Consider the following 13,932-nt stretch of genomic DNA (forward strand, 5'->3'; position numbering starts at 1 on the left):
CATCTACTGTACCAGCATCAAATTTATCTATTTTCACGCTATCTCTTCAGAATAATTGACAGGAGCTAAGGGGTGTAATGGATAGCAGTTTCAAGAAGGTAGAAAATTTGCAGTTACAATCAAGTAGATGGGTTAACTCTAGGAAAGGTAGGGAGGTCGTGCAGGAGTCTCCTGTAGCTAATCCCATCTCAAAGAAATATGTTGTTTTGGAAAATGTAGGGGTGATGGACTCTTAGGAAAATGTAGTACTGACAGTCAGGTTTCTAGTATCAAAACTGAGTATACCAAAACGAGAGGTATGCTAGGTTCCGAGTGATCGATTGTGGTAGAGGACTCTCTAGTCAGAGGCACAGACAAATGTTTCTGTGGCCGGCAACGAGATATGGTGTGTTGACCCCCGTGTGCTGGGTCAACATTGTCTTGGAGAGGGTGCAGAAGATTCTCAAACAGGAGAAAGAACAGCAGGAAGTTGTTGTACATTTTGGAACCAATGACATATGAAGAGAAAAGAACAAGATTCTAAGAAGGGTATACAGGAAATTAGTCAGGAGGTTAAAAAGTAGGTTCTCAATGGTCATCATATCTGGATTACACCTGGTGCAGTGTCCTAATAAGAGTAAGGATAGAAGGCTAGAGCAGATGAATGCATGGCTGAGGAGCTGCTGCAGAGGACAATAATACACATTTTTGGATCACTCTAATCTCTTCTGGGGTGGGATTGACCTTTGTAAGAAGGACTGGTTGCACCTGAATTGGAAGGGAACAAATATACTTGCAAGGAGATTTGTTAGAGCCACCCAAGAGGATTTAAACTAGTAAGCAGGTGAGCTTGCTTCCAGAGAGATAGTGATAAAAAGGAATCAGTCTGAGGCTGATGTAGTTGGAAAAAGGAGCAAGTCAAACTGTCAGGGCAGGCAGGGGCAAAGCAGAGAACAAGGTAGAACTGATAAATTAAACTATTTATTTCAATGCAAGAGGCCTGGCAGGCAAGGTAGATGAACTCAGGGCATGGTTGGGAACATGGGACTGGGTTATCATATTTATTATAGACATGCGGCTCTGGGGTGGGCAGGACTAGCAGCTTAATGTTCTAGGGTGCAGATGCTATGGGGTGGGGGATGGTGGTGGGCAGAAGAGGAGAAGTGACATTTTTGATTAGGGATAACATTACAGCTGTACTTAGGGGGGATATTCCTGGGATTACATCCAGGGAAATTATTTGGGTGGAACTGAAAAATAAGAAAGGGACGATCATCTTGTTAGGGTTATACTGTAGGCCCCGAATTGTCAGCAGGAAATTGAGAAGCAAATTTGTAAGGCGATCTCAGTGGTCAGTAAGAATAACAAGGTGATAATGGTAGGGGATTTTAACTTTCCAGGTATAGACTGGGGCTGCCAGAGTGTGACGGGATCAGATGGGGAGGAAGTTATTAAGTACATGCCAGAAAATGCTCTTATTTAGTGTGTGGATGTCCCTACTAGACAAGGAGCAAAACTTGATCTACTCTTGGGAAATAAGGCAGAGCAAGTGACAAAGATGTCAGTGGGGAAGCTCTTTTGGGCAAGTGATAATAATTATATTGGTATTAGGCAAGACCACTAATGTATTGAACCGCACAAGATGGGTGAGATACTAAATGGATATTTTGCATCAGTGTTTACAGTGGAAAAGGATATGGAAGCTAGAGAACTTGGGGCAATAAATAGTGACATCCAGAAAAATTTCCATATTACAAGGGAGGAGGTGCTAGATGTCTTAAAACACACAATGGTGAATAAATCCCAAGGATCAGGGTGTACCCTAGAACTTTGTGGGAAGCTCTGGAAGAGATTGCTGGGACCCTTGCTGAAATATTTGTATCATTGATAGCCAAGGGTGAGGTGTCACAAAATTGAAGAGTGGCTTACATGGTGCCATTTTTTAAGAAAGGTGGTAAGGAATAGCCAGGGAATTACAGACTGGTGATCCTCACTTCAGTGGTGGGCAAGTTGTTGGAGAGGATTCTGAGTGACAGGATTTATATGTATTTGGTTTGGCAAGGACTGATTAGGAAGAGTCAACATGGCTTTGTTTGCGGGAAACCAAGTCTCACTAATTTGATCGAGTTTTTTGAAGAAGTGGTAAGAGGATTAATGAAGGCAGAGTAGTGGATGTTGTCTATACGCACTTCAGTAAGGCATTTGACGAGGTTCTGCACGGTAGATTGGCTAACAAGATTAGTTCACATAGAATACAGGGAGAAGTAGCCATTTGGATAGAATTGGCTAGAAGGTAGGAAACAGAGCGTGGAGGTTGAGATTTGCTTTTCAGACTGGGGGCCTGTGACTAGCGATGAGCCGCAGGGTTTGATGGTGGTTCCACTACTTTTTGTCATTTGTAGAAAATGAATTGGATGTGAATATAGCGGGTATGGTTAGCATATCCAACAAAGAAGGTTAACCTGCTGAGTACAACTGAATCTTGATCAGATTGGCCAATGGGCTGAGGACTGCAGAGAGAATTTAATCTGGATAAATATGAGGTGCTACATTTGCTAGGGCAAATCAGATCAAGATGTATACACTTAATGGTAAGGTCCTGGGGAGTGTTGCCAAATAAACAGACCTTGGAGTGCAGGTTCATAGTTCCTTGAAAGTGAAGTCCCAGGTTGACAGGATAGTGAAGAAGTCATTTGGTACACTTGACTTTATAGTCAGTGCATTGAGTATAGGAGTTGGGAGGTCATTTTGCCACTTTTAGAATGCTGTATTCAATTCTAGTCTCCCTGCCATGGGAAAGATTTTGTTAAACTTTAAAGGGTTCAGAAAAGATTGACCAAGACGTTGCCAGGGTTGGATGGCTTGAGCTTTAGGGAATGGCTGAATAGGCTGGGACTATTTTCCCTGGAGCATCAGAGGCTGAAGGGTGACCCATTTAGAAGTTTATAAAATCATGAGGAGCATGGATAGAGTGAATAGACAAGGTCTTTTTCTCAGGATAAGGGACTCCAAAACTGGAGAGCAGAGGTTTAAGGTGAGAGGAGAAAGATTTAAAAGGGACCTAAGGGGCATCTTTTTCACACTGAGAGTAGTGCATCTATGGAATGGCATGCCAGAGGAAGTGATGAGGCAGGTGCAATTACAGCATTTAAAAGGCATCCGAACGGGTATATGAATTGGAAGGGTTTAGAGGGATATGGGCCAAATGCTGGCAAATGGGATCAGATTAATTTAGGATATCTGGTCAGCATGGATGAAATAGACTGAAGGATCTGTTTCTGTGCTGTACATCTCTACAACTCTATGATTTGTTTTGAGCAGACTATACATGACATAACATCATTGAACAGAATGAACTTCTGAAAGTCTTTAGCATAACAAAGAGGTATCTTAGCTGGTCAGGAATCACTGGCAAAGTTGAAGGGGCAGGAAATCTATTGAATGGATATTCCTACACACCCTTAAACTTATTTCCAGTTCAGCTGTAAGTATCCCTGGGTATTCATTTGTATCGCATAATTTGAACGTGGTGTGTGAAAAATGCAGTAAAGCTCCTGTCTACTTTCAGCTGATATTTTCCTCCTCTCACTATCAGCCCATCAGAAATTCTCATTACAAATAAAAGGGTTAGAAAGATTCACCAGTATGATCTTTGCCCTTTTTGGTGCCATACTTCCCTATGAAACTGAGCATGTGGCATGGGGAATTAAGAGAATTGCCCCTAGCTTTTTAAGGTTCTTATGGGAATTTACAGCTCAGGTTGTGGATGAGGTTGTTGGCTTGCTCACCAAGTTGGCTGGTTATCATACAAATGTTTTGTCACCATGCTAGATAAAATCATTAGTGCGGCCTCTGATGAAGTGATGTTGTTTTACTCCTCTTGGAATTTATATGATCCAGTCTGTTAAATTGGGTTGTGTGATTTCGGTTCTTTTTTGGATGGGTTTATATATGAGGTCTAATGCCAGATTTTTTTTAAAAATCACATTACGGCTTAAAAACCAGGCCTCTAGGAATTCCCATACGTGCCTGTGGTTGTCTTGAGCTAAGATGGTCACGTTGTCCCAGTTAATTTGATGGGCTCCATTGTCCGAGTGCACTGAGATAAAGGAAAGTTTGTTGTGTTGTTTTGCTGCTAGCTGGTATTCGTGTATCCTAATAGCTGGTCTCCTTACATTCTGGCCAATATAATGTTTGTTGCAATCATTGTTTGGACAACGAAGGCCATCAATTTAACTGGGACAGCATGACCATCTTAGCTCAAGCCAATCACAGACACACACGGGAATTTCGAGAGGCCAGGTTTTCAACCCATAATGCAATCAACAAACACGTGGAAATTAGACCCCATATACAAACCCATGCAAAAAAGAACCAGAAATGACACAACCTAATTTAACAGACTGGATCATATAAACTCCAAACAGAGTAGAATCACATCGCTTCAGAGGTCACACTGATTATGTTACCTAGCATGGTGACAAAATGATAAACAGCCAGCTCAGTGAGCAAGCCAACAATCTTGTCCCTACTTCTTTCCAATTACAGAAATTGTATGGGTCAGAGCTCCCTCAAGATCAAATGTTGGTTCACAGGTATTGTAATATGTGTGCTCTATGATGCACAATACGATCATGGCTTTATGGCAAGTAATAAAATATTTTCCTTTAGATACCTTCGTAATTAAAGAAGTACATACCTGTCCTGCTCTGCAATGATCAGTACAGGCGGTGGCTGGAGGTGTTTTGAGTTTCAGTGACTGCCGATTTGTTTGTTGAATGCCAGGCTGACAGGATAGACAACAATTTGGAGAAGACAACCTAAATGTGCAATCCAAAATTCTACTTTAGTGATTCGAAATCACATCTTACGTAACATATTGCATAAAAATGTAATATTCAACACATATTTGCACTATTTGCAACACAGTGCTTCTCTTATAAGCAACTGAAAATATCTAACTTAATTTTGACACTTCATTTTTCACTTGATTTTTACCTAAGACAATGAAGGATTGACAAAGTAGTTCCAAGTTAAGATGGTTTCCACCTTGGATGGAAACTTGTAGTGGTACTGTTCCCACGCATGTGCTGTCCTGTAATTCTAGGTGGTAAAGACCCCAGATTCAGAATGTGCTGTCCAACAAACCTAGCTGAATTGCTGCAGTGCATCCTGTAGATAGTAGTCATAGCTGCTACTGTGTGTCAGTGCAATCAAGCAGTTGTTTTATCCTAGACAGTGTTAAGCTTCTCGAATGTTGTTGCAAGTGCATTTATTGGGGCAACTGGAGAGTATTTCACCACATTCTTGACATGTGTCTTGTAGATGAGAGACAGTCTTTGGGGAGACACAAGATGAGTTTCTCAGTGCAGAATTCTCAAATAAAGAAGCTTCACTTGAATTCTCTTTTCGATTTACTTGTGGGTATCTTATATATTTGGTCTCCCTGTAAGTAGAAACACTTGTTTTGTATCCAGCCTATCAAATAACTTCATAATTTTGAAGACTTCTTACTCGGACACACTGCGGCATTTTCTCTCAAAGCTCCGAAGTGAGATACATTCTTGAGAAGCTTAACTTCTCAATTCTGCATTCATCCTTATAAATTATTTTTGTATCTTCGCTATGTGTCTACAACTTCTTTAATGTGAACCCTACAACTATACATGGTACTCCAAATGCAGCTAAAACAGTCAATTTTATTATCAATAACATACGGCAAAAAAATCAGTGCCGTGTCAGGCAGCATGTTCTTGTACTATAAGTATAAAGTGTGTAAGTCATAACAGTGTGTGAGAGATCATTTCTTTGCTTTTAAAGTCTATCTCCCCAGAAATGATCCATTTTTATGGTGTTGTTAACCTATGTTGCCATTCTTAGTGATCTATACTTCTAGATCCCTTTGTTCCTTTAATTCATTATCTTACAAGTAATCTGTGCCCAAATATAACAGCTTAGAATTACCTTTGTTGATATTAATTTGCTATTCACAGACACATTAAATAAATTAATTCTTGACATCTACAATTGTTAAAAGTGTTGAATTTTTTGATTCCCAACTCCAAATCATTCAAATTACAGTAATAGCACTCATGTTTGTATATCCCTGTTTCCCAACCTTAGCGTTCCTTGAGCTCCTAAAGCAGAAATTTGGTGGCCAATTGTGCTGGGAACTGAGGAAGGGTTTGCCTGTTATACCTCATGTGATGCCATTCTGATTTTCAGTGATTTTTTTTGTGTGTGACAAAGCAGGGAGATGCAGGGCGAATAACAGAAATCATAGCTGGTGCTTCTGTTCATTCCAAGCCTCTTCCCAATCCTTTCAGATGCCCAAAATTGTGAATCATCATTCCAGTGGAGTAGAGCTATAGATGTTTAATAAAGCTCCAGCATTTTTATTGAATTTCTTCATTTAAAAATTCCACTGCAGGGTCAAGTTTCAGTATGTTAGACCTAACAGGCAAGGCTTTGTCAATTATGCACAACTCGGTTCTTCATATCTTGCAACCAGCTCTGCTTCATTGTACTTGGTCCTCGGCAATATTCAGGTACCAATATCAAAACGTCTTGAACCTCACAATTAATACAAACAACCATCCCATGTACAAATGAGAATGTCTCGAAACAACAGTGATCTATGCTACTTAAAAATGGAAAAGTTTCCAGCAAATTAGCACAATCAGTTCACATACAATATTGTGTTATTTCTACCCACAAAAGTTTCTATACCCACCCTTACTGACATACCAGATTGTTCTGTTGGACACAAGTTGTAGAGTTCCTGTTTATTCAGTGGAGATCAGAAAGTCATAGCATACATATAGTATATGGAAAAGCATATGCAGAGTTTGCTTTTTTTTGCAAATCAAAGTAGGAAAGGGTTACAAAATTCCATGCTGTTCCTTAATTTTCTCTTTTCTTTCACTACCTTACCTGAGTATCTATTCAAGTCTTTGAGCATAATTTAATGGTAATTTCCAGATGTGGTGTTTCTGGCGTACAGTTTTACTTATAAGCAATGCATTTCAGATATGTTGGGGCACAGACACACTAAAAGCAATCATAACAAATCAGTTCCTAGAATAGATAACATTTATACCAGAGACAACAGTGAAAGGAGAGGATGAATCATTATAAAGGACAATAACACTCTTCAGATATTGTATGTATACTCCAGTAAGCACATTCCTTGACAAATCCAAACTGGGTAGGGATTAGCAAGTTATTCCAACACCTCCAGATTTTCAGCAAAGTGTAAACATTATGAAAATAACTAACTGTAAATACTGTTTATGTCTGTTTACAATACAGGAAATTACATAATCATCTCATTAGTGTATCCATTGACTTCTCATGCTTTAGAGTTGAGCTGAGTTTTCTTTGCAGTATTCAAAGTATTACATTCAATGTTTGAATCTTTGGAGTCATTTACAATTTAGCACTTCTGGCACTGAACTTCACAGAATTGTATTGCACATCAAGAATTCAAGAATGAAAATCATCATACTATGCACAATTTTAATCAATCAGAATTAGTTTTAAAATGATGTGATCTATAAATCAGGTTCAATAATATCTGCGTCTGAACTCCAACATGTACTATTATTGTGCAACTCTCCACTAATAATAACAACTTGTAAATATATCCCTTTATTTCAATTCATGCAGTTAGCTTCATCACTCGCAGACCAGAAATATGCTTCCTTTTTCTACACAGATTTATCAAAAGAAGTGTTATATCCACAGACTGGATATATAGTTGTTACTGTCCTTCTGGTAGTATAATAATTCACAGAATTACAGAATTGTTATGGTATAGAGGAGGCCTTTCAGTCTAATGTGTTTGCACTGGTTCACTGGCCATTATAACTTTGTGTCAATCTCCTGAATGTTTGCCACTAAGACTCACACTATTTCTATTTAAATAAGCACCAGAGTCCTCTTGAATGCCTCAAATGAATGCTTCCGCCACAGTTCAACACAGTGCATTCCACACTCCAACTACATGCTATGTAAAAAGGATTTTCTCTCACCTTGCATTTGCACCTTTTGCAAAACGCTTTAAAACTGAACATTCTGATTTTTGATCTGTTTATGAGCAGCAACAGTTTCTCCCTATCCACTCTATCCAGACCTCGAATGATTTTGGAAACTTCAGTCAAATCACCTCCTACCATTCTCCTCTCCAAGGAAAACAGTCTCAACTCTCCAATTTCTTCCCATTACCAAAGTGTCTCATCTCTGGAACCATTCTCAAAAACATTTTCTGTGCTTTTTCCAATGTATTCACAGCTTCTGAACCGGAATTGGAATTGTTGGGTGTCCTGAAAGACATGAAAGTAGACAAGACCCCAGGGCACATCACAATGAATGATGGTGGAAGGTTGCTTTTCAGACTAGAGGCCTGTGACCAGTGGTGTTCCGGGTGCTGGGTCCACTTTTATTTGTCGTCATTTATATAAATGATTTAGATGAGCATATAGAAGGCATGGCTAGTAAGTTTGTGGATGACACCAAAATTAGTGGTCAAGTGGACAGCAAAGAAGGTATTCTGAGATTACAAGGACATCTTGATCAATTGGGTCAATGGGCTGAAAGAGGCAGATGGTGTTTAATTTGGATAAATGCAAGGTATTGAAATTTGGTAAAACAAACAAGGACAAGGCTTATACAATTAAAAGCAGGGTCTTAGGCAGTGTTGTAGAACAGACAGCCCTATGGGTTGAAGTACATAACTCTTTAAATTTTGCATCACATACGGATTGGGTGGTTAAAGACGCAGGTAGCATGACAGCATTCATTACTCAGAGCTTTGAGTATAACAGTTGGAACATTATGTTCAGGTTGTATAAGACATTGGTGAGGCCTCTTCTGGAGTAGTGTCCTGTTCTGGTCTCCCTGTTATAAGAAGGATATTATTAAGCAGGAAAGAGTTCAGAAGAGATTTACCAGGATGTTGCCGGGAATGGAAGATTTGAGCTATAAGGAAAGGCTGGATAGACTAGGATTTTTCACTGGAGAGTAGGAGGTTGAGGGGTGACCTTATAGCAGTTTATAAAATCATGAGGTGGATAGATAGGGTGTCTTTTTCATGGGGTGGGGAATTTCAAGGCAAGTGGCCACATTGTTAAAGTGAGCGGAAAAAGATTTTAAAAAGACATGAGGGGAAATTTTCTTAGTAAGTGTAGTTCATCTGTGAAATGAACTTCCAGAGGAAGTGGTGGATATGGATACAATTACGTTTAAAAGACATGCAGGTAAGTAAATAAATAAGAAATGTTTGGAGGTATATAAGCCAGGTGGACTAGTTTAGTTTGGTTTGGGACTATGGTCAGCATGGACTGGTTGGAACAAAGAGTTTGTTTCTGTGCTATGTGACTCTGTGGCCAGATGGGATCTAACCGGGATACTGTTGGAGGCAAGGAAGGAAATATCTGGGGCCTTAACAGATATCTTTGCATCTTCTTTACCCTCATGTGAGGTTCCAGAGGTCTGGAGAATGGCCAGTGTTGTTCCTTTGTTTAAAAAGGGAAACAGGTCATCCAAGTAATTAAAGGCCAATGAGCCTGATGTCAATGGTTGAGAAGCTGTTGGAGAAGATACTGAGAGATAGGCTTTAATTCACACTTGAAACAGAATGGACTTTGTAAGTGATACGCCATGAGTTTGTGCCGAGAAGGTCATGTCTCACCAACTGTGTTGAGTTTTTTGAGGAGGCGACAAGAATGATTGATGAGGGAAGGGCAGTGAATGTTGTCTACGTGGTCTTGAGGCTGGTTTTGGATAAGGTACCTCATGGCAGGCTGGTGCAGAAGTTGAGTCTTATGGGATCCGAGGTGATCTGGTTAGAATGATGCAAAACTGACTTAGTCATAGAAGATAGAGTAGCGACAGAAGGGTCCTTTTCGGAATGGACATCAATTACTAGTGGTGTTCTCAGGGATCAGCGCTGGGGCCTTTGTTGTTTGTAACATATAAATCATCTAGAGGAAAATATCAGTGGTCTGATTAGTAAATTTGCGGATAACACAAAATTAGTAGAGTTGCAGATAGTGAGGAGGATTAACAAATGATACAGTGGGATTTAGATAGATTTCAGATTTGGGCAGAGAAATGGCAGATGGAGTTTAATGTGAGGTAATGCATTTTGGAATATCAAACTCAGGTGTGAATCATGCAATAAATGGCAGAACCCTTGGGAGTATTGAAATACAGAGATATTTGGGCATGCAGGTCCATGGATCCCTGAAAGTGGCAACACAGGTGAATAACGTGGTCAAGGAGGCATACAGCATACTTGCCTTTGTCGGCCAGGGGATTGAATATAAATGTTGGCAAGTTATGTTACAGCTGTACATTTCGAAATATTATGTATAGTTCTGGTTGCCACATTACCAGAAGGAGGGGGTTGCTTTGGAGAGGGTGCAAAGAAGGTTTACCAGGATGTTGCCTAGTTTGGAGGGTTTTAGTTATGAGGAGGTTAGATAAACCCAGATTGTTTTCACTGGAAAGACGAAGGCTGAGGAGAATCCTGATAGAAATCTACAAAATTATGAGAGGCATGGATAGTGGATAGTCAGGAGCTTTTTTCTGGGGTGAAATGGTCAACTACAAGAGGGCACATGTTCAAGGTGGAAGGGGGAAAGTTTAGGGGAGAACTGCGGGGAAAGGTTTTCACACAGAGGGTGGTGGGTGCCTGGAATGCACTGGTGGCGGTAGTGGTGGAAGCAAGCACAGTAGCAAAGTTGAACGCATAGATTGCTTAACGTGAGGCAAACAGAGGGATAGATACTGCACACGGGCAACAAGTAACGGCTGAAAAATAAGGATGAGGAATCAGCACAAGCTTGGTGTTCCAAAGGTCCTGTCCTGTGTTGTATTGCATTCTATTGTACTGTGTGATAGTCCATTTGAACCATTGTCTTTTATAAATTCATAATAATTGCCCTGACTTTGTAGTGTATGCCTTTATTTATGAAGCCTAGGCCTAGTGGACGGTATGCTGATGCTATTGGACTGATCCCTGGAATAGCAGGACTGATATATGAAAAGGGACTAGATCAGTAAGGAGTGTATTCACTGGAGCATAAAAGAACTGGGGTGGGGGTGGGATTCTCATAAAACCTAAAAATTCAAACAGGACTAAACAAGGTAAATGCAGGAAGGTTGTTCCTGATGATTGGGAAGTCCTGGCCAGGGGTCACAGTCTAAGATTACCGGGTAGGCCATTCAGGATTGAATCTGGAAAAATTTCTTCACCCAGAGAGTGATGAGCCTGTGAAATTCTCTTCCACAGAAAGCAGTTGTGGCCAAAACATTTAATTTTTTCAAGAAAGAGACTGATCTATTTCTTAGAGCTAAAGGGAACAAAAGACGTGGGGACAAATGTGAACATGATACTGAGTTGGATGATCAGCCATGATCAAATAGACAGGTGAAAAGGCTTCAAGGGCCAAAAAACCTACTCCTGCTCCTATTTGATAAAATGTGAGGCTGGATGAACACAGCAGGCCAAGCAGCATCTCAGGAGCACAAAAGCTGACGTTTCGGGCCTAGACCCTTCTGAGATGCTGCTTGGCCTGCTGTGTTCATCCAGCCTCACATTTTATCATCTTGGAATCTCCAGCATCTGCAGTTCCCATTATCCCTGCTCCTATTTTCTGTGTTCTATGATTAATTACAGCTCTCTCTAACTGTCCTGTCACCTCTAATAACTTATGCATATATGCATCCAGGTTTCTCTGATCCTGCGCACTGTCTACAGTAGCACCCTTTATATTACACTGTCTCTCCATGTTATTTGTACCAAATTGCACCATCTCACACTTCTCCACATCAAAGTTAATTTGCAGCCTGTCTGCCAACTGCACCAACAACATTTTTGTCAATAAATAAAAACAAAATACTGTGGATGCTGGAAATCTGAAACAAAAACAGGAAGCACTGTGTAAACTTTGCAGCTGTGGCAGCATCTGCAGAGCAAAAAATGGAATTAGCGTTTTGATTCCAGTGACCTTTCCTCAAAACTGAAAATAGCTAGAATAGCTCAATGCTGATTACAGGGTGGGATAAAGAATAGAGTACATGAAGATGGTGCCTGGAGAGGATAGAGACAGAAAATCAAAGAGATAAACTGGATAGGAGATAGTAGGAACTGCAGATGCTGCAGAATCTGAGATAACAGGGTGTACAGCTGGATAAACACAGCAGGCCAAGCAGCATCAGAGGAGCAGGAAAGCTGATGCTTCGGGCCTAAACCTGAAGAAGGGGTTGGGCCCGCAACATCAGCTTTCCTGCTCCTCTGACGCTGCTTGGCCTGCTGTGTTCATCCAGCTCTACACCTGGTTATCTCAGGTAAATTGAATAGTTGGTTTGCAAAGCAGAGGGAACTTACAAGTGATTAGGTTCCCATGTGTCTGCTGTCCTAGTCCTCCTGGGTGACAGAGATCACAGGTTTCAAAGGTGCTGTCAAATAAGTCTTGGCAAGTTACTGCAATGCATCTTTTGTATAGTATACTGCTGTCAGTGCATGTTCAAAGAGTGAATTTTTAAAGTGTAGGATTTGCATTCAATGAAGCCAATTGGCATGTCCTGGATGGTGAGTTTCATCTGGGCAAATGCAAAGTATTTAATCACATTCTTGACTTGAGACTTGGAGACAGCATATAGACTTGGGGAAATTGGAGGCAAGTTACTCACTACAGAATTCTTATCCTTTGAACTGCACGTGTAGCCACAGTTTTTATATGGCTGGTCCCATTCTGCTCTGGCAAATAGTAATTGGATTCGGATACTGGTAGCTATCCCAATAGTAATAGTAATCCCATTGAATGTCAAGGAGACATGCTTAGGTTTTCTCAATTAAAAATGGTCATTACCTAGTACATGTGGAGCACAAATGCTACTCGTTGCTTATCAAACTGAGTCGGAATTTTATCCAGATCTTTCTGCAGAGGAATAAAGGTTGCTTCAGTGTCTGAGGAGTTGCTAACATGTCACTGCTCACTATGACATTGTTAACCACAGCAGTATTTTCTCCAGTTGCATGCAGTATGTGCTGAAGGCACAATATACTTAAAACGATTTTAGTAGCTTTGGAAATGAAAAACTGCAATCCTATCTTTCACAACTCCATTTATCACAAATGAAAGATGTGCCTGGCCCTAAAGCTTTCAGGATTAGAGCATTTGCATAATACTGGCTAAAGCTTGCATCAATACCAGTGGTAACAAAGTGTGGAGGTGGACGAACACAGCAGGCCAAGCAGCATCTTAGGTACACAAAGGCTGTGCTCCTAAGATGCTGTTTGACCTGCTGTGTTCATCTAGCTTCACACTTTGTTATCTCGGATTCTCCAGCATCTGCAGTTCCCATTATCTCTATCAATACCAGTGGTACCTAGAGCACCTACTAGGTGGTGATGGAAGAAAAAAAAATAGACTTGTTTGATTGCAAAGCTGAAAGGTCTTTTTTTTAATCCCCAGGCTGTTTACTGAAAGGCCATTGCTTGTCTTTATCCAATGTTTTAATTCACAAACCATACTGGGATCTTTTCTCCATTATACCGTTATTTTGCATGCATGGCAGGCATAAAAGCCAGGACCAGTGAGAATTCTGGCAGATGATGCCACTTCACCAGTTCTGTTTCCTACTTGTATATCTAGCTGTAATAAGGATTAGCTGCTATTGCTTAGATCTTTAGATGAAATCCCAGTAAAGGTTACTTGAGATGGAAGTGATTGGATCCCATCAATTGTCCATTCCCACCAGATCTGACTAGTCTCTCTCAAACAGGTATTAATCTCTGGCACCTTGGAAATTAATAATCTATGAGTTTTAGAACCCTTTCTCCAAGAACCAGGTTCACAACATCTTCAAATGTTTTAACTGAACTGTCAAATGAATAAAATCAGGGTTCCATTCCATAACCTGATTTTAACCTTCATTTAAAGA

At 40.4% G+C, this 13,932-nt stretch overlaps 1 protein-coding gene across 4 annotated transcripts in view; it reads right to left on the reverse strand.

The window, feature by feature from the left end:
* The window catches only part of LOC125453719 (coiled-coil domain-containing protein 81-like), an 80,936-nt gene that overhangs the window by 40,448 nt on the left and 26,556 nt on the right, over positions 1–13,932 (reverse strand). For all 4 annotated transcript variants that reach the window (XM_048533634.2, XM_059646565.1, XM_048533635.2 and 1 more), the window contains exon 8: positions 4,679–4,799. In XM_048533634.2, coding sequence (XP_048389591.1) covers positions 4,679–4,799 — 121 coding nt within the window. The remainder of the gene's footprint in view (positions 1–4,678; positions 4,800–13,932) is intronic.

This window comes from Stegostoma tigrinum, chromosome 6, assembly GCF_030684315.1.
Source record: "Stegostoma tigrinum isolate sSteTig4 chromosome 6, sSteTig4.hap1, whole genome shotgun sequence".
Classification (NCBI taxonomy): domain Eukaryota; kingdom Metazoa; phylum Chordata; class Chondrichthyes; order Orectolobiformes; family Stegostomatidae; genus Stegostoma; species Stegostoma tigrinum.